A 25,466-nucleotide genomic window follows, 5' to 3' on the forward strand; every position below is an offset into this window, starting at 1 on the left:
CATCCCCAGATAGGAATTCAGAGTGCAGCGTTTTTCCTGCTGGTCTGGGTGCTCCTCTGTGGCTGGAAAAATCAGCCCTTGGCTCTTTGGACTATTTTCTCTGGGTTTCCAAACAACAGACACAACAGTCTCCTCCAGTGTTGCTGTGAGCTCAGGCTCCTGTGCTGCCCATGTAAAGCCCTGCCCTGGGCCATGCCAGCTCCCACTGAGCACTGGCAGGGTTGGCATTAAACTCCAGGAGTCCAGGCCTCCACCCAGAGCATCCTGCCAGAGGCTCTGCCCGTCTCCAGTGCCAGGAGCTCAGCAGAGCAGCAGTGTCCCCAAAGGCCACCCAAACCAAGGACAGATGAAGGACAAGAACTGCTGTGCTGCCCTGTGAGCCTGACCCTGAGCCCATGGGACCTGTAATGCTGAAAATGCATTAGCCCATGGAGCAGTCGTGCTGCCAGCACTGCCCCTCTGTCCCCCTGCTGTGGCACAGCTGCACACAGCTGGAATGGCCCTGCCATGAGGACATTTCTCCCAGCCCTGCTTCTACAGGCTGCAGGGTTTGTATTCAAATCCTGAAGGCTGCTCCTGACAGCCAGGGCCAGGGTTATGGCCCAGGGCTCCTTGTCCCTCTCCCTGCTCCCAGGCACGTGGGGTCTCTTTCATTTACAGGAAATGCTTTTGAGGAAACCACAGGGAGAAGAGCAGCCACAGGTTCCCACTGCCAGTGACTCAGTGACACAGAGCAGGGCTCTGTCACCGCCGCGCTGTCCCCACGCTGCCGCACAGACGTCGAGGGATTTCCCACAGAGGGAACTGAGTCTGAGGGCAGCAAGAGGACACAGGCCCAAAAAACCCTCGTGGTTCAAAGCTTCACCTCACTCTGCTGACCAGAGGAGGGTGGCAGCAGCAGAGCTGCCTTGTAGGGGGTCATTTTTTACTAAAGCTTTTTCTAAACACTTAAATTAGTGCATGAAATGGTCCTGCCCTCCTGCCCCTGTCTCCTGCTCCCACCAGGCAGGAGGAGACAGCTCCAGAGAGCAGCTCTCCAGACACACTGTCCAGCAGGACTGGGAGAGCCCAGGAGAATTTCAGACATCCCATCAGGAAGCCTTGCTGGTGCCCATGTGTGCACCACCTCCAGGAGGACAAGGGACCCTGACACAGCAGAGGAGCACCCACACATGGACCCACACTGCCCACCCCTGCACAGTGACAGGCTCTGCCCTCCCTGTGGCAAAGGGCCTGGGTTTAAGGCCATTCCTGCACTTAGGCAGCACCTGCAGTCCCAGGCAGGGCAGGATTCAGGGAATTTTTCTTTACCTCAATCACTCTCCTTGGTCACCTAACTTCCGAGGCACAAGAATCTGGGCTGGTCCCAGCGCTTTTACTCCCTCCCAGAAGCAGCTTCCAGAGTCCCATTCTGGGCTCCAGGAGCATCCTTTGAGCATCAAGGGGAGCCCTGCACCCACAGCCAGGGGCTGCAAACACTCTGAGCTGTCCTGCAGCCAGGCAGGAGCTGGGGCTGGCTCCCACTCCAGCCCACAGCCCGGATCACAGACGGGCGCCACATTTTCCGAGACACGTGGCAGAAACGAGGTGTTTGTTCCCCAGGAAGGGGAACTGCAGCCCGGGCTCTGCTTCAGTCATCACCAGAGCAGGGGCAGGAGGCTGCTGCAAACCCCTCCTCGCTGCCATTACCGGGGTCTAGACAGGAAACTCCGTGTCTCCCAGGGAGCAGCACTGAGCGAGCGAGTGGCTGACACACGCTCTGCCTACTCACGCCGAGCCGAGCCCGAGACACCAGAGCACAGCTCTGAAGTCATGCTGGAGGCTGTTCCGGCCCAGCCAGACCTGCCAGGCTGGTGGGATCTGTTCCTGAACACCTCCCTGCATCCCCAACCCCACCTCCAGCTCATTTGCACTCACAGCCCGAGTTAACCCTTTGTCCTCTGAGCCCTGCTTCGGGCCAGCCTGTGGCTGCTGTGCCAGCCTGGGAATGCTGATGCATTCCCCTGGGAAAGTGTGTTTGCTGCTCCAGGAGCTCATCCTCTGCTACCTGTGCCATGGCAGGTGCAGCCTGTGGGAATTGCCAGGGCAACGTCAAAACTGCACTGCTGGTTTTGGTCCCTTGTGAAACCAAAGGTGGCTGCTGCTCTCTGAAGCCTCTGCTTTCACTCCTACGGCTGTGGCTCCAGTGCTCACCAGTCAGGAGCCCAGGGGGACATGGCAGCAGCCCAAGGGGACATGGCAGCAGCCCAGGGGGACATGGCAGCAGCCCAAGGGGGCACAGCAGCTCACTGACCCTGCACCACTGGCTGTGGTGGCTGCATGGCCTGTGAGCTGCTGACCCACAACTCCTACTCACCACACCACTGCCCTGAACTGCCCCCACCCTCCCCCTGCTCCTGTGAGCCCCTGGACAGGTAAGGTGGGTGCCCAAACAAGCCCCACATGCCACTGTCTGAGCCACAGAGCTCCAGGGAAGAACAGAGAAAGGAGAGAGGCTTTGAGAAGGCAGCAGGGGGAAGGAAGTTGTCCCATGACACTGAGCTCTCAGAAAAGCCCCAGCTTCCGGCTGCCAGCAGGGCCAGGCTCCACAGGAGGCTGGGCAGTGCCCCTGGTGTGCTGCTGTCCCCCTGCAGTGTCACCAGGAGTGTGGCAAGGCAGTTACAAGGAAACCCAGAGGGCACCACAGGAAACAGCTGATGTGTCAGCCAAGGGCTCCAACTGCAGCAAGGGGCTGGTTCCTCCTGGTTCACAGCTCCTTTCTAGAGAATTATTCTACAAAACTCTCTTGTGGGGTGGTACTGAAACTTATTTCAGAGGAACAGCCTCTGACCAAGGCTGGCAGGCCCTGGCAGCTCCCCCACTGCCAGAGAAAGGCCAGTGTGTTCCCATGACCCAGGCACAGTCACTCACACAGGGAGGGATGAGCCAGGGCTGCAGGTCCTGTCAGCACTGCAGAATCCTCTCCCCCACAGAGCAAGCAAGGGGAGCTGGAGGCTGCACAGGACAGGCTGCGTGGGAATGGAGCAGATTTGCAGCTACAGGACTCCAGGTGGACAGCACATGCACCCCAAAACTGAGCCAGCTGACCTGATCCAGCCCAGGACATGCTCCTGCATCCTCATTTCTTCCTGCCACAGGCCACCCACCAGTTTCCATCCACTCTCTCCTCTGTGTGACAGCCCCTGATCCCCTTCTGCCCCACACAGAAAGGGCTCAGCCACCTGCACTGGGACACAAGCCCAGCCACAGCCCAGTGAGGTCTGGGCCACCTGCAGGACACTGACAGGGTGCAAACCCACAGAGGATGGCCCCAAAAGCCAGTGCAGCCAATGCCTCCCAGCCTGGTTTCCTAATTCCTTTAAGCTAATACCACTCCCAACAACAGTTCCTTCCCCAGGCAGGAAGGGCTGCAGCACTTGGGAACAAGACAAACCACAGCCCTGATGATCTGTCTCAAAACTAGCCCCAAAGGAAGTGTTCTCACCTAAATCTGCTCTCTGGAAACACATCTGCCATACTCATAGCTGTCTGGCACCAGGATGGAGGGCAAGAAGATCCCTCCTTGGGCAGCAAAGCCAATCCCACCAGTTGGGCCTTCCAGCACATCCTGGGGGCTCAGAAACTGGAGTTTGCACCTCTCCTACCCCTGAGTACAGATGGATCACCAACCTGGCCCATATTCTCCTCTGCCAGCTCTAGGAGCCTTTTCCACCTCCAAGGCTTCCTGCAGCCTTCCAAAAAAAGTGTGCAGGGCAAAGGGTGTGTGTGCTTCAGTGCAGCTACATGGACTGAAAACAGCATCTCCCACAGCTGGAGGTGCACCCAAAATGGGACTGAGCACTCAGGCAATGCACATCCATCTCCCAGGAACCCTTCCCAGAGGAATGGTGGCTGTCCAGCTGACAGCTCCACAGGCAGAGCTGCAGGGCTGGCAGGGAAGGCAGCACCAGCCCCAGGAGGAGAAGGGAAGCCAGGGCACTGGTGGGATGCAATGCCCAGTGCCAACACATTCCCAAACACCCGTGGGGGGCTGCAGGCGATGGCTTTGGGGTTCCACCAGCCCTGGCTGCCTCTGTTTGCTGGTGTAGGAAGTGCAGGCTCCTGGAAGCACCAGCTCAGCTGGCCCCAGCCTGGGGCAGTGCAGGCAGCACCACGAGCCAGCCCTGGCTGTGCACCTCCTGACCAAGGTGTGCTGGCGTGCCCAGCTGTGCCCTGGCACGGGTGGCTGCAGCCAAACAACATCAGAGGACTCGCCCTGGCACCACCCTGTTCCTCAGCCCCCCCTGCCCTTCACTCCCCATCGGAGCAGTACTGCTCCCTGAGCAGCTCCGCGCTGTTTGCTTTTGGCAGCAGCTGTGGAAAGACTCGATTGAATGCAAATACAATTCCAGCTCACACCCCGAAGAAGAAAAGGAGCTGTGGTTAACAGAAGTGGCCCATGGCCTTTTGACACGGCAGGAGTCACCTCCTGCTCCAGCCTCCACCTCCGCTGCCATTGCATCACAGTGCTGCTGCTGGCGAGGCCCGAGCTGCTCAGCGTGACGCACCGGACCTGGCATTCCTGGCAGATTAAAGAGCCAGCATCCACAGATTCCACAGCAAGAGAAAACTATTAATCAGCTTTTCTTGGATGGGCTTTTGATGATCAAAGCACTGTCTTTCCCCCAGCACTGTGATTCAGACTGCTCTGCCTTCAGGGAGAGCGGCTTGGCCGCTGCCAGCCCCGCGTGTGGCAGGGCCTTGGCTCCGGCCGGGGGCTCAGCGGAACAGGGGACAGCACTGTCACCCACCCCAGGAGCCCAAACACCCTGTGCTCCCAGAGAACAGACACAGCAGCCCTGCCCATCCACGCTGCCATGCCCTCCCCCTCACAGGTGAGCTTCCTGTGTCAAGTCATGGTTTATCATTCAACATCGACTTTTGCTCTTCAAATTCCACTCCTCTCACGTCACCTCTGCAAATGAAAGAAAGCTTCAACCCCTGACCTGCAAACACAGATTTGCTTAAGCCCAAACAAAAATGTTTCCATGGAAATTTTAGGATCTAGTATTGGAACATGCCTATTCATTTCAGCCAGTTCTTTTTTTTCCCCCATTTTCGTTTTTCAACGTGTTTTTCTATGAACTTGTTTTACACCCAACTTGTGAGGACAAAACAAGCTGGCAGGTCCCTTCTCAGAGAATATCTCCCTTCCCATGGCTCTCAGCATGCTTGGCCACCAGCCACCAGATTCTGGCATCCTACTCTCACACTCAGAAGGCTTCCATTGAGGAACACTGCAGTCCTCAGGCATGATGCAGTGCCTCAAACAGGAGCCCTGAGACAACTCATCCTGTGACACCTCAGCAACCCTGTGGCTAGCCAAGAACTTCTGTATCCCCCAAAGTTAACCCAAACCATTTTTGGCATTGCCTGAGGGCTCTGAGGGAAGGTGGTCAGCAGATCCTGAGCTGGAGTTGGGAGCACATGGTTGACTGAGAAGGATCTTCCCTGGAGGATGGCAATGCACTGGGGGCCAGGCAGCAGCAGCCCAGGCTGCCCTCACTCTTGGGGCCACCACTGCTGGTCAGGGGGTGGCAGTGCCCAAACTCCCTGTGGAGAGCAGCACTCCAAGCCCTGGCATGCAACCCTGGGGAAGGCAAACATTTTGGTCAGACTAAGCTCATGGAAGATGATGTGCTGAAGACACGTGCTCTGTTTATGGGATTTCACTCTGAAGCCCTGAACAGGAAGGAGGTGAACCTGCTGAACAGCACCCAGCTGCTCCTGCTCCAGGAGAAGCTGAAAGAGTGGACACCAGCAAGGGGGTGGGGTAGGTCTGCAGGCAGCCCTACGCCCTGATGGGTCCACCCAGCACTGGTCCTCACCCAGCTGAATACTGTGGCACATGTACACACTGGGAATTACTACTCTACAGCAACCACCAAATATTTAGATACACTTCAAGACTTTCCAAGCAGTTATTGCCTCAGGAAGTTGCCCAGAGTTTGCTCAAGAATGAATGACCTGGAATAGGAAGGGAACCCAGCTGGTTTCTGACGACAGCTGCTGACAGAAGCGTGATGCCATATACCAAAGAGGAGAAGTGATGATTCACACCCTGCTTTTCCTCACCTCTTCCTTCCCCAAGGTAAAGGGGACCCACAGATCTATCTGGGTTAGAGTGTAGAAGAGAAAACATCAAGCACACAACTACATTTGCCAGTTCAAGAGAATCCTTACTCAAGAACTGCTGGTGCAAATCCACCATCATGGTGTGCTGATCCTACTGCAGCACAACCAGCTGGGCTTCCCCATCATTACCTCGAGGAACATACTCTGGAAAAACCCCATTAACTTCCATTCTTGGTGCCTTCAAGAGAAGAAGGGGCAGAGAGCCAGGCTGCCTGCCAGCCTTTCTGCCCAAGCCCAGCTTCGTGGCAGCAGCACTTCACATGGACCCACTGTCTGAGCCACAGGACAGCACTTTCAGCAGAGATGGAGACAGCTGCTCTTGGTGAGTGGGAAATGATGGATTATTCCAGTGAACTCCTGCACCCTAGCCTGATGTGAACCACTACAAAAGCAAGTCGATGAGAACCTTTCAGTAGGTGGCAGCAGAAATGTATTATCAACCCAAAGGATTCCTTTAGGGACACCCCCTCTTGGCACAATTCCCCATTCAGAGCAGTTTCCAGGAGTGCACTGCTCCAGGCTGGATACTGCACCCTAACCAGGCTATGACAGCAGAGTCAGGTCAAACAGAGAGCTTGGGGAGGGGAAGCTCACTCAGCTCCTGAAACCCCCACGTTGTGTTTCGGCGGAAGCGTCCCTCACCAAAGCGCCTCTTGCAAAACGTGGTAAGTTCCCCATCCCAGTGCCTCAGTTTCTGTGGTCCTGCAGAGCTGGTGTGGCTCATCAGGATCCCTCCTGGCAGTAGGACTTTTGCAAAACCACACCACACCTTTCAGCTCTTGCAGTCCTGGCCAAGCGAGGCCACTTGAAAAGAAAAATCATTTCCATGCATTTCAAAGACAAATCGGCAACAAGAAGTCGGTGTCAACGCCCACCTAGGCAGCATCTCCCCCTCAGTTCAGACAGCCCTGGGCTCAGAGCAGCCACACAGCCACCTCCAAGGCATGAGGGACAGAGCAGGGGTGAGCCAGCAGTGGGGACAGCAGGAAGCATGACGGTGAGGGCTGCCCTGCATACCTGGCAGCAAGGTGTGGCTTTGTACAGCTGACTCAGGGCTGGCTCAGGGCTCCAACAGGCAGCAGCATGCTTTCCAAATAATCGTTTCCTGTTCTCCCCAGGCGAGATGGAGGAGGAGATGGAAGCAGGCTGAAGGTTTATCAGGCACAGATAATCCCCCTCCCCAGAGCTGCTTGGCACAAAGGCAGCCAGGAGCCACTGCAGGGGCCTGGTGACTAAGGGAAGGACAGCAGTGCTGGGTTTGTGACTAATTATTACTCATGCAAGGAGGAATTTGGAGAGAGACCCACATTCAGCTCAGCTCGTTGCTTGGGATACTTCTGCAGCCATAAGCACAAAGGAGAGCTTTGACAATGAATCAGACCCTGCTTTAAAATGAAAGACTTATCAACCAACTTGGTGTTAAAATGATTTCAGGGGAACCATAAAGGCAGCTTAATGCTAATCAGAGGAAACAAACCATGTTTTCAGGCTCAGATGAGTAAATGTATGTTCCTGGATGGACAAAACCCTTTAGACACAGCAGCAGAAGTGGATTTTTATTCATGCATAGTGTGTTTCACTTTCCTCTTAATTACAAGGGGTTGTGAGTGGACTGGCAGGAGTTGCTTGAAAAGTTTTCTCTGTTAGGTTGTTGGGTTTTTCTTAAACAAGAATAATCCCCCCCTCCCCCCCAAAAAAAACATAAAGCAAATTCTCAGATGCCTTTATTTTGAAAGCATGTCTATAACTAGCCTCTAAAGGACAACAACCCCCACATTAATTACCCACTTGCTTTTAAAATCTACAAATATCCACCCAAAAATAAAGGTAGGAAGAGTGAAAGCAAAGTCAACAAATTCCAGTTCTTCCTTCATAAAGCCTTTGCCCTCTCAGCTGGTTTGTGTGCTTACTTTGCAGTCTGCAGTACAGGGAAGACTAACAAAGAATTACTAATTAAACAACTGCTTGCAAAAATCTGGGAGTTTGAAAATTTGTTGCAGTGAATGATTGCTCCAAATGAGAGATCCAGCCTTGCCACTGCATACCCACACACATGTGATGATATAAATACACGTCATTGCAGTCAAATCAGCATTACCCACAACCATTCTTCACAAAAATGTGGTGGGACATTAGTTTTTATAAGCCAGCCCAGGCCTAAGGTGGCAGATGACCCCTCCAGAGAGCTGGGAATCCCCTTTCCCCTTTGAAATGTGAGAATTTATTTGCCTGTGCCTATAAGATTCCAACATCATGTTTTGCAACCAGTGACTTGTGCACTATTTAACACATGACAAGGTTCTTACACAATTTTCAAAGCAGAACATACTGTTATTTGATCTTTATCTAACAAATTTAACACAGGACTAAGAGCCAGCTTTCAAACAGATCCACCTCCTTCCCTGCAGATACTGAGGAACACTTGCTGCCTTTAAAATCTGCCAGGTGCTGGCTGCACACAGCTGATTTCCATCTGCCTGCAATGAAAGGTGACAGTCACACAACAGAGAAACACCCATGAAGTTCAGCTGTAAGAACACAATCTTTTTGCCACCCTCATTTTTGAGAAACAAGACAGACCTTGAGGCTTTAAACATTAAAAAGCAAGTGAAGTGAATGATTCCTCACAGCTGTGAGGGCCTGTTCTTCATGTAACCATCAGCAGAGTCAGTTTGGGGAACAGAAAGAATTAGAGAAGCATTAGCTATGCCCCAATTCCTCCAGCATTTACCTTAAATTGTGTGGCCCCAGTCCAATGTCAGAGAGCCTCTCCACAAAGCAGGATTTTGTGCTGGCAGCATTAGCTCTGTGTCCATTACACTCTCAACCTCCTCAGTGTTTTGTCATTTTTGAAGCCTATTTTTCTCATTGCTCAGAGTATCTTTCATTTCAAAAATCAGGAATGAGAACACAGATTCTCCTCCCTGTAAGACAGCCAGACCTATAGGGGAAAAAAATGAGCTTTGGCTACTCCCTTCTTCAAAACAAGGCTCTCATGGAGGGCAGAGCACTGGTAGCAGCCCTGCCCATGCAGGCTGAGCTCTGCTCTCCCATGGGAGTGCCTGTGGATGCTCCACAGCTGACAGGCAGGCAGCTGGACCACCCATGTCCTCCAAAAGCAAACTGAGCCTGCAGCTTTGCAGCCTGAAACACAGCAGCAACCCTCAGTGAGGGCACAGCCTCAGACATGGATGACAGCAGCCAAGAGAGTCAAGATGAAACACATTTCCCAGGAACGTCACCAAGTCCAAATGTGTGTGTCCAGAAGGACCTGCCCAGACACCACAGCTGCCTCTGACACCCAAAGCCATGCAAGATGCTGGGTTTGGCCTGGCCTGGTCCCCATTGAGGGGCTCTGCAGCTCATCCTCACTCTAACATCCATCATTTGTAGAGATCCCATAGCTTCCTCCTAAAATGTCCACACAAGCCCAAATATTAATCCTACATGGTAAACTCACTTCCAAACTCCACCTGTCCCCACCTTAGGTGTCCTGCCTCCCTCTAGAGCAAGCAGAGGGACTGACCTTGCCTGTGCACACACAAGGAAACAAGGGGCAACTGCAGTGACAACGTGTTTCAAACCCTGCTCCCGGTACGTGCGCTGATGCCAGCCACGGAATGAGGGAACAGCAACCTCATCCAAAGTAGAATCTGCTCCAGGCTAATGCACAGAGAGTTATTCTTGAGGCTTCCCCTCTCCAAAGCAAACAGGAGCATTCCTTATTTCCCCCTGGTTAGTTAAAAAGCCCACCACACATTCCTGGGCACTGGCCTACCCCAAGCAAATCATGTGATGAGAACTTCTGTGCCATAAAACCCTGGAAGAAATTGCTCCAACTTGGGAACAGCCTAACAATTGCTACCTTCTGATGAGCATTTTGTGGCCTGCAAAGAGCACCACGAATCTCAAGAGAGCTGTTTTCACATCGTTAAAGCCACCCACAGAACTGGCCTCCACGCTGAGGGTTTCAGTGAAGAATGAAGGGGAGTTGGACCACACCGAGCAGGTCCATCCCAGCCATACCTGCCCCAGGCTGCAGCGCTTCTCCCCAGCCACACCTCACCTGCCAAAATCTCTGTTCCCACAGGGGAAGAAAACATTGCTGTGGCAACTGTCAGAGCCGACTCATCACAGGGGGGGCACCGCCACTCTGCCTCAGGGCTGCAGCAAAGCCATTTTAAAGCTCCCAGAAAAAGCAGATTAGAGAAATGGAAGCTGCAGCACGAGCAGGACTGTGCTCAGGCAACACAGTCAGTGGTCACCTTAAGGCATTTCAGTGCAGCCACTGTGTAACTTCACCAGCTTTCCAAACATCACCTGAGGCTTTAAACATGGAGCACAGCAGTGTTTGAGAGCACAGTGTTCCTTCCTCCACCAGGAAGGAGAGCAAAGGCATTTTCTGCATGGGATAAGGAAATTGGACATGGTGTTTTAGGGCTTGCATGAAGGATTTCTGAATTAGAAATCAAGCCTTTAGGTACAGCTCTCTTGATTATATTTTCTACTCCAGGCAGCCAGAGAAGAAACCAACCAAGCCTTTATCTCAGCAGCAGTAAACTTTCAGTCTCCCACAGGCATGTGAAAGAATTGCCTGGGAAACAAGCACACAGCTATGCTGTGGTCAGAGTTTCAAACCAAAATCCAATTCCCCCAGAAAGCTGCAGGTTGCTTTTGCCCTTTTCCCGAAGGAGCTAAATTCAGTGGCACACAGCAGACGGAGCTGCCCAGCAGAGCCTCCCCCTTATTTGTTATTTTTAGCAATTTAGTCTGACAACGCCTGACAACTAAACAAGCTGAATATAGCAGGAGAGAAGGGGACTATCAGATATTATCAGAGAAAGCACACAGTGATAATCACTTTCTCCACCCCTAATGAAGAATCAATTTTCCATGTCTTTATAACATCATAGAGTTTGTTCTTTTTAAAATGCCACATTTAAAAACAGAATCCATCTAGGGCTACAATGGAAACGGATAACATTTCCTGAAACAAAGCATTGTTCCACCGCTCACATATCATGTTTCCTTAAAAACAAGGGAAAAAAAACATTACTTGGTTTTTCTCCTAATACTGCACAAACATTGCTGAGCTAAAAAGAGTCTGTGCTCATCCCTTTAGAATGCTTTCAAAATAGATTTAACACATACCCCTTGTACCGTGAAACACAACAAGAATTTGATAGTATCAGGACTGGAAAAATCCAATCCTGCTAAGCAGGACGTGTCCCATGCCAGTGTGTGAGGGAGCTGATGGCACCAATCTCTGGAGGTTTGGGTGAGCCCCGTTGGCACAGCCTGCCAGCAGGCACAGCTACTGTGCCAGCAAGCCTGGGCAGTGTGTTTGGATTCCAAAGGATTAGATACAAGTTGTGAAGTTCAGAGAGCCACACAGGTGCATATGGAGTTGGCAGGCTGAGAACATTGGTGCTGTTCACCCTGGAGATGAGGAAACATCATAGCACCTTCCAGGACCTGAAGGGGCCTACGGGGAAGCCAGAGAGATATTCTCCATCAGGAACTGGAGTGACAGGACAAGGAACAATGGATTCAAACTGAAAGAGAGGAAATTTAGAGGGGAAACTAGAAATTAGAAGGGAATTCTTTACTAATTGAGGATGGTGAAGCCCTGGGACAGGTAGCCCAGAAAAGCTGTGGCTACTTCATACCTGGAGAGAACTGGTCTAGTGGAAGGTGTCCCTGCCCATGGCAGAGATCTTTAAAGTCATCCAAACTTTTCAACAAAAACCATTCTATGATTATACACACATACATTATATATATATATATATATATATATATACGTATATACACACACATATACACTTAGATATATTGACATCCACACACAGCTTTAACAAGAAGAGTAAAGCTACCTTTGGTTTTCTTTAGGTAACTAACTGCATCATCCACACCCAGACCCCTTGGTGCTTTCAGAACACAGCTCACCAAGCATAATGTGTGTCCCAGCCAAGCTTTATTTTCCCAGCCCTTCACAAGGACAGGTCTGGCTGTCCTTGCTGCAAGGAAGCCCAAACGAGCAGCATCCCATCAATTTTGTGATGCTGCCTGGAAAACCTGGAAAAATACAATGCACTGCTTTATCAGTGGAGAAACCCATGAGAGAGAAGCAAGGGAATGACTGCAATCATGTACTGCAGTGGAGAGTGTCAGAGGGAGAAGAGAGACAAAACTCCTCACAGTTTTCAAAGTTCACTGGCAGCTGTGAATGCCAGCAAAACCAGCTCACACCTCTGAAGCAAATTAAAGACACATTTTTAGGAACAGGCAGCTGGAGATCTCCTTGCTATGCAGCTGGATGGATTTCCAGAAGAGCTCAGCAGTGAACCCAGCCCTCCTCTGCAAACAGCATCAAGGTAGAGGGGAGAGCATTTCTCAGATTCAGGAATGTATCAAAAAATACACATTTCACAGTAATGTCATCATAGCAAAGCACAATTGCCTCGAGCTCAGCTATGTGAGTAATGAGATCAGCCACACCATAGGGTACTGGGGGATTACTCTGACCAGCCTGATTCAGCTGTGCCAAGTGAGAAATGTAAGTCACAAGGTAGTTAACAATGTAAAATATAAACCTAAGCTTTAAACACCTTGCAGTTTTAATAATAAATGGAGAGATGTTTAACCTTTCTTGGTTGGATATTTATTTTACAACCATGTGGTGGAAGCACAAGGTCACAAAGTTTCACATTCTTTCCTGCTTGGGTCACAACTTGTTTTCAGGACAGCAAAATCCCCTCCTCCTGTGATAAATGCTCTCTGAGCTGGACCCAGGTATTTCCCCTGAAATCTCAGTTTCCAGCAGTTGTCAGCCTAAGTGCTTGTCCTCTTCCACGGGGAATCCCAGGCCTAAGGAAAACCCTCTTCACAAAACTGCCACAGCCAGCTGGAAGGAGATCACTTAAAAGATGGACTTGAATGTTTACTTAACACAAACTTTTGAAAGTGTTGGCATTCTGAGCCCTACTATTCATGATTGAAAAGAAAAACCAACCCATGTGGCAACCACCTTTCCACTCCAACCACCTTTTGAGACAGTCTCAGTTTTGAGACTATTGCTGGAAACTTCAATGACCATAACCAGAGGTTCAGCAACGAAGCAGAAAAACAGTGAAACTGGCTGTGAAGCAGCCAGTTCTGAGGCTTGGTGTAAGAACAGCAAAGTTATAATTTGTGGGAAATTCCACCCATTCTGCTGAACTCAGTGATCAGGGAAGTTCAGGAGGTAAGATAATTCCCCACCAGGAACAGGAAGAAACCCAGATGGCACAGCTGAAGAGCACAGTAGCCAAGAAGCTGACCACAGCTGGCAGCAAGGAACCCCAGTTTATAAACAGGCTGCCAGCCACATTCCACCTGCTCCCAAACCCAGAGGTGCTGCCAGGCACATTCCACCTGCTCCCAAACCCAGAGGAGCTGCCAGGCACATTCCACCTGCTCCCAAACCCAGAGGAGCTGCCATGAAGTTCTCCAGCCCCAGCTGCAGGGCTGGTTTTGCACATCCCCTGGCATCTGGGATGGCTCCAAAGGAGCAAGGATACCACTGTTTTTACCACAAAACCATACAAATGACTGTGCCTTGCCTGCACACCCCTCTCCACAGAGCACTTGTCTGGTCTGGGCAGAAAGAGTTCTCATGGGCAGAAACATAAATCCCCTTAGAGTCTGGCACAGACAACACTCCAAGCAATACAACATCTGGGGATGGGCTTGCTCCACAGCTTCTCAGGCAGGCTGAGTTTTAAGAAGGGATTTAAAAAAAATACAGACTCAACTTCTGCTTTAGTATAAGTAGGAGACAACAGAGATAGAACTGCACAGGTCTGAGTGGGTTTGAACACAGACTTCCTATTCCTGCTTGTCCCTTCTTATTTGGTCTCCACTTCACTTTCTCCAAAACAATAACAGATGGGAAAAGCAGCTTGGCACAAACTTGGTCTTTGATTTCTCTGTCATTCCTCAAAGACCAAGAAACAGGGAGTTGTATTAATGATATTTGGGGAGAATTATAAAAAACCACACACTAACAGCCTTGGAAAAGTACATTTTGCACTTCTTCTCAGCAGAGCTGTAAGCTGCAGACGCAGCCACGAGCAGATAGCCAGGATTCAGCAGATAGGCTGGTTGAACACTGCAGCTTGCGCAGACACTGCTTTTCATTTCCTAGATATCCTTCTGTGCCTTGAATACTCCAACCAGATAAACACAAGAACACAGGAGTGCTCTGATCACACTGTCAAAACATCTCCCCACAGATCTGCTCTTCAACAGCAGCCCCAAGCAGATGCTTAAGGGCAGAGAGTAAGGACAGGGCAGGCTATATGGTACTTCCTCCTCATAGTTTCCCACCCTCCAGACATTTTTAGCTCAGGGACTTCCTGAGCAGGATGCCATTTCTACATATTTGGTAATTCTCAATGGATTTCTCTTCCATGAATTTGTGCAATTGTTCTGAGCCAGTGTAACCTCTAAATACCCACAGCACTGGCGAAATTTTACATCACTTATCTGCTGCAAATAACCACACAAACATCCTTTTGCTTGTTTTAGACCTTGCTCTTACTAATCTCATCTGAATGCCTCTCTTCCAATTTTCATACCAGGGCACAGAGGCAACAATCAATCCCTACTGGTTTGTAGATCTAGGAAAGGAACCAAGTGCCTTGAGTGACTTGTTACTGTGTACAATCTCTGTTACAAGTACAACAATCTCTGTTACACCTACAACAATCCCTGTTACAGAGAGGTAAGGCTCTCTGTAACAATCCTTCAGCACCAAAAGTAGCAGGTAAAAACAAGAGATGTAGCAAAGAGTATCCGTAGACCTTTAATGTTTTGCTTTCATCATCATTTGCCAAAAACTTACCTCTAACTCCTTAATTTTCTCTTCAGCTATTCTCTGTTTTTCTAAGAGCTGATTGTGAATCACTCCTTTAGGCTGAAGAATAAACCTACAAGGGAAAAAGAAGAGACAGAAAAAGTTGGGTGCTTTTCACATCAGTGTTCACCAGCTGGGCACCAAGTGCTCATCCTCATTCCCATGTTCTGCACAGAGACAGCAGAAATTGCTCTGACAGCTCCTGGCCCCAAAGGCTCACCAGCCTCAGCCATGCTCTGGGAGGGTGAACATGGACACACAGAGATCTCCCCCTATCATTCAGTGTCCTTGAATGATCTGGAAGTGATTCTGGCACACAGCCAGCAAGGGGAGTCTGTCAGCACCTTCCCTTCACAGGGATTTAAATCAATGGATGGCACAGAGTCAAGGAAGACTCTTGACAGGTAAGAGCTGTTTATTAAGGGTTTAGTGCTCACAAGGTAAACAAACCCACACAATAAAAGCAAAGCTTTCCACAGGGAAAGGCTGAGGGAGTTGGGGTTGTACAACCTGGAGAAGAGCAGGCTCCAGGGGGACCTTACTGCAGCTTTTCAATGTAGAAAAGGGGCTGACATGAAAGACAGAGAGGCTTTTTAGCAGGGTCTGTCATGTCAGGCAATGGTTTTAAACTGCAACAGGCCAGGTTAGATTGGACATTGAGGAGAAATGTTTCAGACTGGGGATGGTGAGGTGCTGGCACAGGCTGCCCAGAGAAGCTGTGGCTGCCCCATCCCTGGAAGTGTCCTAGGTCAGGTTGGACCCAGCTTGGAGCAACCTGGGATAGTGGAAGGGCAGGCAGGGGGTGGGACTGGATGGTCTGTGAAGAGCCTTTCCAGCTGACCCTGTGATTTGACAAAGCAGAGGCGGTGCCTCCAGCAGACCCCACTTCTCAAGCCTTGACTTTAACCCAACCCCTCACTGGTCTCCAAATTTCTACACTTTCCCCAACCAAAGGGTTTTTTCTGTGAGGTGGGAAGTGGCTGCTTTTAACTGAAGTTGTGGCCACTGGTTTCCACTTGTTCTGGTTTCAATTGCCAAAGGGATTTGAAAGATGCATCCACAACATCTGAGTCCTGCTTGCCAACAAGAAAGGTGCCTCAGAGAAGCCTCTGAAGGAGCACCAAACATTCAAAGCAGCTCTGCAGCACGTGGCACTGGCATCCCACAAAGAGCTAAAGGACAACTAAGTTCAAACAAATTTTAGGAACCCTTCCTGGTTGTTTTTCATCCTTCCAGACATAAAGAATGTACAAGCTGCAGATTCACCCCCTTCCCTACTTAGAAAGTCCCCCAGGGGATTTAGAAGGAGCCTCCATGGGTCATACCAACGAGGTCAAGGTCTCCTCTAGCACCAACTAGGGTCAATGTCCTCCTGCCAGGTGACAGCAGCTCATGCTCCAACAGTTAAAATGAGCAGCTTTAGACAGGGCACAATCAGAGTGCATTCCCCGTCTGCTACAGAAAATCCTGAAATCAGTTTGCAGAGTCATCTCCCACGACAAATGACATTATTGAAGTGTTTGCTCAGTGCCTGGTAAACACAAACACGGATCTGCCACTTGGCTGGAAACCCAGTGCCCTCTGCATCAGTAACCCAGCCAAAAGGAAAAGTACCTGCCACACACATTCCTGAAATGCATGGGAGGAAAACCGTGGATAATTATAATAGGTTTCCAATTAAAACTCTCTTTGGGGTTGCTATTAACTGAACACAGAAGTGCCTCCTCCTCCTCCCACTTCTCTCCCTGTTCTGCTTCACCTCCTCTTCTCCACAGGAACTTCCTCTACATCTTTTATGGTGCAATTTTCTCAAATCTCTCTCATTTTTTCCCCAGTCTTGGCTCATGCTTATTGCTGGCATCATCTTTGCTCTCTGTCTGCTCCTGTTCTTACCAACACAGCTCACTCAGACTCTTTTTATCCCCTTAATCCCCCTTTCCCAATGGGAGGTGTCCCCACCATTCACTTGCACACAGTGGTGATGGTTTGGGCATACAGCAGACTGCTGAAATAACAACACAGGTATTTTGTGAAAATCAAGCTGAAGACCATCCTTCTAGGAAAGAAGTTATTTTCATTGCTGGATCCAGCCAGAGAAAAGATAGTTTTCAGGACCACCAGCAAACACATCACTCTGATGCTCTTACCTCAGGCATACAATACCAGAATAAAAATCATTAGCCTTCACATACAACCCCTGTAAACTCAAATTTTGCCTTGTTTCTGCAGTGGCTGCCATTAGTGAATGCCAAAGCTGCAAGATGCCTTCTGTACACAAAGCCATGAGTCCCTTCCCACGTCACTGCTTCCCTGAGCCTGCCTGTGTATGTGAACGTTTCCTGAATTATTTCCTTTTTTTGTGGAGGCAGCAAAGAAGAATACAATCCCTTCTCATTTGCTTCCCCAAATTGTACAGGAAGATTGATCATTTTGGTTTCCCTGACGTCCCTGGTCTAAAAAACAAAGTTCAAAAGCAACACAGCTTGAGCAATTTTCCCCATGCTGCAGCTGGGAATGTCCCTGCTGGGTGACAGGCACTGGGCGATCCCGGCTGGCTCACAACTGCTGCAGGCACCAAAACCTCCAACAAACAACTGCCTGACTTCACTTTTATTCTGCAAATGTCAACAGCAGTCATCAGGGAAAATATCCTCCTTCCCACCCTCCTGCAATGCTCTGGCAGACATGGGACAGCAAATTAAAACTGGATGGCTGAAATTAGCACTGACGAGACTTCTGCAGGCAGCTGGGCACAAACACAACCACCCTGCTTTTGCCTGCTATAAAACAGTGGGATGGAAGCTGGGTCTGTTCACACACTTGCTCAGAAGCAGGTCAGATGTCCCTGAGCTGGGCAGCAGCATCCTGCAGGTCTTCACCAGTGCTGCTCAAAGCCAGTTGAGTTCCCTGATGCAAGACCACGGAGCTTTCAGCCCCAAGGGCACAGGTGCCACCCTGGAAGATGCCAAAGGCCAGGCCTTTGAAAGCTGAACTGTAAATCCACACCCACAGTTAACTGTTCAAATCTGTGGCTTTGCTTTCCAACAAAAGCAGGACTCAAAAATGCATCAGTTTTTTAGAGTCTAGTTTGGGATACACACATCATGGAGATCTTGGCCAAAGTTTTTACCTAAGGAAATAACGTGGTTTATGGCAGCACTTGGAAAAAGCAGAAGTTTGTTCTGCTCACTAGGTAAGAAGTGCTGCAGGGCATTTGTAATAAACCAGAATTTAAATTCAATCTAAATTTCATTTTTCCAATTACCCTAAGTAACACATCAACTTGATGATTTTTAGATTTTTCCCTCACCAAGCTGGAGAAACAGGGCAGTGCCATTCTGCTGCCTGGTTTCAGTTAGATGTAGTTATTTTATGTACAGATTTCCAAGCTCATCAAAGAAGCATGGTACATTCTGACAACTTAATTCATCCCCAAGTGAGTTTGTGACCAATCCTTTCAGACACATGAAGTTAATTCTGTGCCTGGAGGTTCAGCACCAGCTGAGAGCTGGCCCATATGAGAGTCACCGAGCTGAGGAGCCCCTTTCTGCTCAGTGGTGCAGAGCCCAGCAGGTGACACAGCAATACTGACCCAAGAGCTGCTTCCACAGCTCTGCTGGAGTTCATGGGAGGCTCCAGCCCCCAGAGTTTGTGTGCTGGACTGGGATGGAGTTTAAGCACTGCTAATCCACACAAGACAAGCAGCAAATCCAGTCTTCCCCCAGATATGAGTTTGTCTGTATCCTCCTGCTCTCAGTGAAGCGTCACAGCACACACTCCCAGACCTGTCAAACATGACACCCACACTATCAACCATGAAACAGTGATTCAGCACCACAGGGGCAATGACAAAGCTTAGTAACAATCACCTCTTCACACAGGAACTTTTTCACTGTTGCTAAATTACCACAAAAAATATCTGGGTCAGAATGGACAAGTTCACCCCATCTCACCTGGCCACCCATTTCAAAGAGAACGGCCAGTAAAAATAGAACAGGACTTGCTAATAATGGTAAAAACTCAAAACAAACCAAAGAAAATCAGAAATGAAAGTTCAGAGGATGGGGTCCCTGAGGACAGCAGTGCCCAGCCAAACCTGGGCTCCAACAAGAACAGCTCCATGGAGCAGAGCCAATGGACTGCACCTACAGGCTTGGCTCCCAGTGACTGCTGGTTCTCAAGTGCAATATGGGAACAGAAATAGAGCACAAGTGAACTGAAAGAGAAACCTCACTCTAAATATTCCCACTTGTTTCTATTTTCCTCCCCTTGCTAGCTCCACACCAGGAATTTTGTTTCCCTAAGGCAGAGAGAGTGGTTTATATACACTCTCTGGGGCTCACTGCTAGTTTCTTTCTGAAGGGATCTCTTACCCCTTCACAATCCTAATTTTCTATTATGATTTTCATTTGATCAGTGTCTATATTGCACTCCCTGATGCCCTGGCCCAAAAGTCCTTCAGACTCTTGTGAGGTCAGCAGAGCTGCCCACTTCATCATCTGTCTGCTCCTTTGTGTCACACATACACACCCACAAACTGATGATGGCCCAGTGTAAGTAATTCCATAACTCAGCCTGTTTGCACCAAAATGTGCTGTTTACTTGACTTTGAGACATAATATTGGATTCTGAAAGATTTGCCTCTTAATGAATGAGGTTATGGAGATGTTTGTTCAGCACATGCCACTCTTCATTATGACATACAAGTCATTAAAGTTATTAAAGGTGGAGTCACAGTGATGCTCATAGTTCAGGTTTTCCATGAAGAATCCCTACTTTCAATTACTTGCAACTACAACAAACTTCAGCCTTCACAGCTGGAGCTTTCAGTGGCAGGCAGCTGGGCATGAGCAGCCTCTCCTCTGCCCTTGGAGTCAGGAAATGTGGTCCCAGTGTTTCCCCTGCCTGCCTTGCCTGGGCAAGAGAGTGTTTGTGTTCAAGTATTCAAACCAGGAGGGAAGGAGCCCCACACCAGGCCACAGGACCCCCACACAAACAGTCTGCAAAGAAGCTCTTCCCACTTGGCTCCATGTAGATCCCTGCAAGAATCAGGGTAGCAGGAGAAGCCTCAGCTCTTCCCCTGCCAAGATGGGTACACAGCTCTCTGCCTGATTCCAGACAGAAACAATTTTACAGGTACATATGTCCAGTGTTATTTTGCCAGAATAATGATGAATGGCACATCTGTAAGTCCATTCACCTGGCTCCCAGCACTCACAAAGAACCACTGTAACTTCAGCCACATGGTTCTCATTCCACTTGGGAAACTCTCTACAAAAAACTGAAAAGAAAACAAACAACTTTGTGCAAAGCCCTAACATTATTTTAACGTGTTTACTGTAGTTCTAAACAACCTAACATGCTGTGGTATATCACAGCAGTGTTTACATGAAATGTCCTGCCCCTTGAAACCAAGTGCTTGCCTTAGACCACTCTGTGAGAAAAGTTTGGCTAAGCCCAGTGATGCATTTATCTATTTAAAGACGCTTTTTAATTCTGAACTTGCACTGCTGCTCAAGCTTTGAGCAGACTCAGCAGGGGATTACTGCATTTTAAGTACTGTTCAAAGCCAATGGAAGAAAGGCTTCCAAGGAGCTGATCCCAAGCAATCTAGCTTGATTGAACCAAAACCAGCTGTGCAGAACTGCCAGCACCCAGTAGTCCTCTTCTACTCTCCCAGGATTTGCTGGTGCTTCTGTAAGTGATTCTCTATGCAGTTCATACCAGGCACAGTTTATACCCCTCCAAATTCCAGTTTTAGTCACCATAGATGAATTACCCAGTTCCAAACAAGACAAGGAAGCAATATTAAAAAAAAAAAAAAGAAAAATCATCACTAATTATAGCTTGTGCTGCCACCCTTCATGTCTAAAGGTTTCACATTTTTTCAGCCTGATTTTGAATCTCCCATCAACAGATCATATGCCTTAACCAGAGCTGGTTCAGAACAGATGGAGTTTGAACAGATGAGTTGAAGCTTTTCCTATGTTTGCATTTATTTTAGTGGTCAGTCGTCTCACTGGGTCACCTCGATATAGCTGACCCCAACTATTCCCCCCACATACCTTAGAGCAAAACAAATCCCGCAGCTTATGTCGGGAGGATTATACATGAATACATTCCAAGGAGCAGCAGTTTATAGCTCACACGACATTTTGCTGCTGCCCTCACAGAGGTGGATGAGCACCAGGAGCTGTTTGGGCAGGAGACATCCCCAGTGAGCAGCACAACCTGTGCAGAGCCAGCCTGACACACCGGAGCACGCAGAGCTCAGGATTAGCAGCGCTGGATATCGGCCAAACCTCATCTTATGTAGGCCCCAACAAGGGTAACTTTTACTCAGATGAACATTTGTAAGCCATAAACCTATTTACTCTAAGGAGCTAAAGGATTTGAAGAAAGAATTCCACGCTGTTGGCTTCCCCAAAGCTCAGCAGGGCTGGCCTGATGTGCCCAGCCCCACGGAGGGGTTTGGGCTGCCCTTCAGGCCATGTTTACGTTGAGCTTTCACTTTTTTGGGGGGCATCTCTCAATAGCTCCAGCATATTACATTACCTCCAGCCAAGATAGTAACACAGCTTGCAAACAGCAGTTTCTGCATTGCCAGACACTTAACTAGATGGTAGATTTATACCATTGTTCATGTTGGGTTCTTTAAAAAAAGACATCAGGAATATACCTCGAAGTGTGTATTAAATATAGCACAACCCAAGAAAAGAAAATAGTACTGTGGTCTGCTTTTAATGAACATCATAAATTCTTTTTCAAGGCTCAATTGACATAAATGGAATTTAAAAAAAAAAAAAGCAAGCAAATGCCTCCTCTCTATCATACAGGAATTCATAACATTTGAGATTAAATCCATGTGGGAAAACAGTGCAAGAACAACAGCACTTCATGCAATTGAAATCCCCTTGAGTGGTTCTGCCTCACTATATTCCTGATTTAGTGGTTTTGTCTTCTAGTTTTGTTTTCATACAATTTGTTAGTATGTGGCACTGATGAGCTGTGGCTTATTTAAGCCAAGGGAACTCAGATGACTACAACATGCCAACCACACATGCACCTCAAATAGATTTTTGCAGTCTGGGTTGAACCAGAAGCAGAAAGAAGCAGAAAACAGAAAAATTTTTTCAATAACAGGAAGTCAAGATCCATTTCTAAAATCTGCTCTATTTTCAAGAATTCCCCACAAATTCCTATGGAAGAATGCTTAACAAAAAAAAAATAAAACTACAATACCACATGGATATGCACCAAGGAAAATATAAACAAGCAAACGCTGGTGTAAGCACCCTGGTAAATAACCTGAAAGACATTTCTATTTTAATTTTTTTCTTATTGATAAATATTCTGTGATTAAAAAGGTGAACTTTGCAGTAGCAAATGAAGTGACATGAAGATACTGCTATACTCTGACAGAAAAACTTATGCCCTTCTTAGCAGCAGACCCTCCCTAATACCCTGTAGAGAGAAGCTGGCAAAATCAGGATCCATCTTTTCTGAAAAGCAAACCCATCCCAAATTGCAAGAGGGGAAAAGAAAAAAAAATAAAGAAAAAATATTTCTGCCTTGTCTGGCAGGAAACCTTTGAAATGCAAAGTGAGGAGGAAGACCCAGCTTGTGGGTAAATAGCACAGTCTTGGCTTCTGCACATCCCAAATCCTGCCACAACAAAGCATCAAAGCACTACAGAAAACTTCACAGCAGTGGACACAAAGATAACTGAGCCAAAAGCATTCAAGCACAACACTAATAGACAGATATTTCTGGACTCTGGAGTTAAATTAGCTAGCACTAAAACAACCACACTGCTGTGTCCTAATCAGCAAGAACAAACTTCTATTTTTTTTTATTTTGCTAAATTGGCCACAACATTCCGTTAATTCAGCAAATAGTTTTCGAGAAAACAAAGTAAGAATTCAAGACAGAAATTGTCTTGCATTTGGTTCAAGATTTGATGCAGCACTTTGGTTCTTGCATCTCTGAATTAAACTTGTGTAAAATGGAGTTCTCATGCCATGGGATTGGTTTCTTCATATTTAATTCAGTGTTTTAATTCAGGGGGTCATGAATGAGCCTCCCCTTCTTTCAGGCTCTGAACAGGTGGCAAGGCCAGCATGTTCAGACTTAGATTTGTCATTTGTTTTAAGGCTGTTCCACCTGAAATTTATATCTTATGCTGACATTCACATCCCAGCTCAGGGACTGACTGAGAGCTCCCTCTGAGAGCTGAGGGCCCTCAGTACTTTGTCATACTCTGTCCTGCTGGCAGAACATCCACTGACTGCACACCTGGAAGGGCATCTCCAAGCAAGACAGAAATACAGCAGGGACTCTTTTTTTGGGCCAGTGATCTGGCCATTCTTCTCTGCTGCAGGCAAGTCACATCCTCTGTGCTAAACCTAACAGCCCTGTGTCCTGAAAGAAGTGCTCTAGAATTCAGTATTTCTCCAGGGACTCTCACCCTTGACTCCAAAATTTGCTTCAGGAAATGGGGAAGAAGTTTCAAAATACAGTACTTTAAATCCACTAAATATTAAAGTTAATGGAAGCTCCTTGGTGTTTCAGAATACCAGAGTGACATTTTAAGTGCTTGGAGAACTTCAGAAATCAGTCACTCATGTTCCATAATGGTTTTGTAAAGTCATTTGGCACAGCAAGTCACAAAAGCAGGAGTAGTAGAAGCTCCTCAGAACATTCAATACTTGTCTAGCCTATATCCAAACAGAACTCTGAGCCACTGAAGCAAGGGCTGGATTTGCAAGAGAGCTCAGCCTCCCTCTCTCTAGAGGCAGGGACAAAGCCAAGGTTCCTCACTACAGCCCTCAGTGCACAGGAGCCCAAGCTGCAAACCTGCCCTGAGAGAGCAGGATTCCTGCAGGCTCTGGCATTTCCATGAGAGCACATCAAACTCCCTCTTCTAGCAACAAGGGCAGCCTGCAGGAGCACTCAGCCTCCCTTCTGACCCTTATTCTTCTCAGTTTAGATTTCACCTCAAGTTTACTCAGGTAGCTCCTTCCTCTGTGTTGTCTAGGTAACAGGTGGAGAAAAATTTAGGGATAAAGAAAAGAATGGAACAGACTTGTGTGAATGTCATAGTCCTAAGTCCCAACAGAAAAATGTTCCTAAAGAGTTAAATGTCACCAGGCAAGGGAGACAAGCAAGAGGAAAAGCTGTATTGCTAATCTCCTATCAGAACACCCACGCAGTAGGTGGGGGACTATAACCAACAGATTTATTTCCAGTAGGGATAAGTAAAGGACTTATTTGTATTTTAAATTAGCTATTGCTTTTATTTTAAGACCCTTGTTTCTACTCCTTATGTATTTCACAAACACTGACTTATCAGAGTGTCCAAGTTCTCTGCCTAAAGCTGATTCTTTAAAGAAGTGCAGCTGTTTCCTAGAACAGGACAGATAGACATCTTGCACACAAACCATGGAAATCTTTTCTTCTCTGACGTTTCAGTCTTGCATGGAGAAATTATGTAGAGCAGCAGGGCAGAAGAGCTATAACTGGCCCAAGATATCCAGGAGATTACAAATGAGCAGCCCTGGGCAGCAGGAATAAGATCAAGAACGAAGCGGGGGCAGGGCACTGGGGAAGGAATGTGTTTGGAAATGAGATGTCAGTTGGAAAAGGAGCCTGTGCCCAAGAGAACAAGCTCCCCTTCTGAGCTGGAACCAAATCCAGGAGTCCAGATTGCCAGTATCTCACTACTGGCAGCAGTAACCACAGTCCATGCACCAGCTCTGCTCCTCTCACCCTCCCAATTAACCAGGAAGGGGATGACAAACTCCTGCCCCTTAATTCACAGACCAAGTCACAGGCAGCAGCACAGAAAACTATTGCATCACCTCTGCATGCATCATTCTCATTTCTGCTTTCCATGACAGCTCTCTAAAAAGAGCTTGCAAACTTTTAGGCCCACTCACACCTAACAATCTGTGAAGATGATTGTTCAGGCTGCAACAAAAGTAAGTAGTTCAAAATCAGGAAAAACCTGAAATAAAAACCAGCTGTGGGATGGAAAACCTTTTGGCTTATGCCCATATAGCCTTTGATTCCTCATGTACCAGCTCCCAACAGCTCATTCAATGTGCAGCAGCAGCAGCCATCAAGCAGCTGGACACAAATTTTGTTTTCTTCACAGCTCAGTGCCTGATTGAACTTCTCCACACATCACACTTACTGTGGAAAATAAATCCTCCCTTTTGCAATAGCTACATGGAGGAACTTTAGGTTTATAAACCACAAATTGGCCAGAAAGCAACACCCAAAGCTGCTGCCTGGGACTGGTGTCAGCACCTGTCAGCCCCTCGGCAGCCGGGCCCCATGGCCCAGCCTGCACCGAGCCCTGCCCACAGAGCCAGCCCATGGAGGAGCACTC

The 25,466-nt window shown here is 48.4% G+C and overlaps 1 protein-coding gene across 2 annotated transcripts in view; it reads right to left on the reverse strand.

Annotated features, from left to right (window-relative positions):
* PFDN1 (prefoldin subunit 1) overlaps positions 1–25,466 on the reverse strand; it is a 32,314-nt gene that overhangs the window by 623 nt on the left and 6,225 nt on the right. The window contains exons 3-4 of one of the 2 annotated variants that reach the window (XM_064724916.1): positions 15,062–15,146; positions 7,895–8,651 (exon numbers count right to left, since the gene is read on the reverse strand). In XM_064724916.1, the coding sequence (XP_064580986.1) occupies positions 8,541–8,651; positions 15,062–15,146 (196 nt within the window). In that variant the 3' untranslated portion in view covers positions 7,895–8,540. Of the gene's footprint in view, positions 1–7,894; positions 8,652–15,061; positions 15,147–25,466 lie in introns of those variants that run through there. The other variant, XM_064724915.1, reaches the window with a different exon arrangement.

Source organism: Zonotrichia leucophrys, chromosome 13, assembly GCF_028769735.1.
Source record: "Zonotrichia leucophrys gambelii isolate GWCS_2022_RI chromosome 13, RI_Zleu_2.0, whole genome shotgun sequence".
Classification (NCBI taxonomy): domain Eukaryota; kingdom Metazoa; phylum Chordata; class Aves; order Passeriformes; family Passerellidae; genus Zonotrichia; species Zonotrichia leucophrys.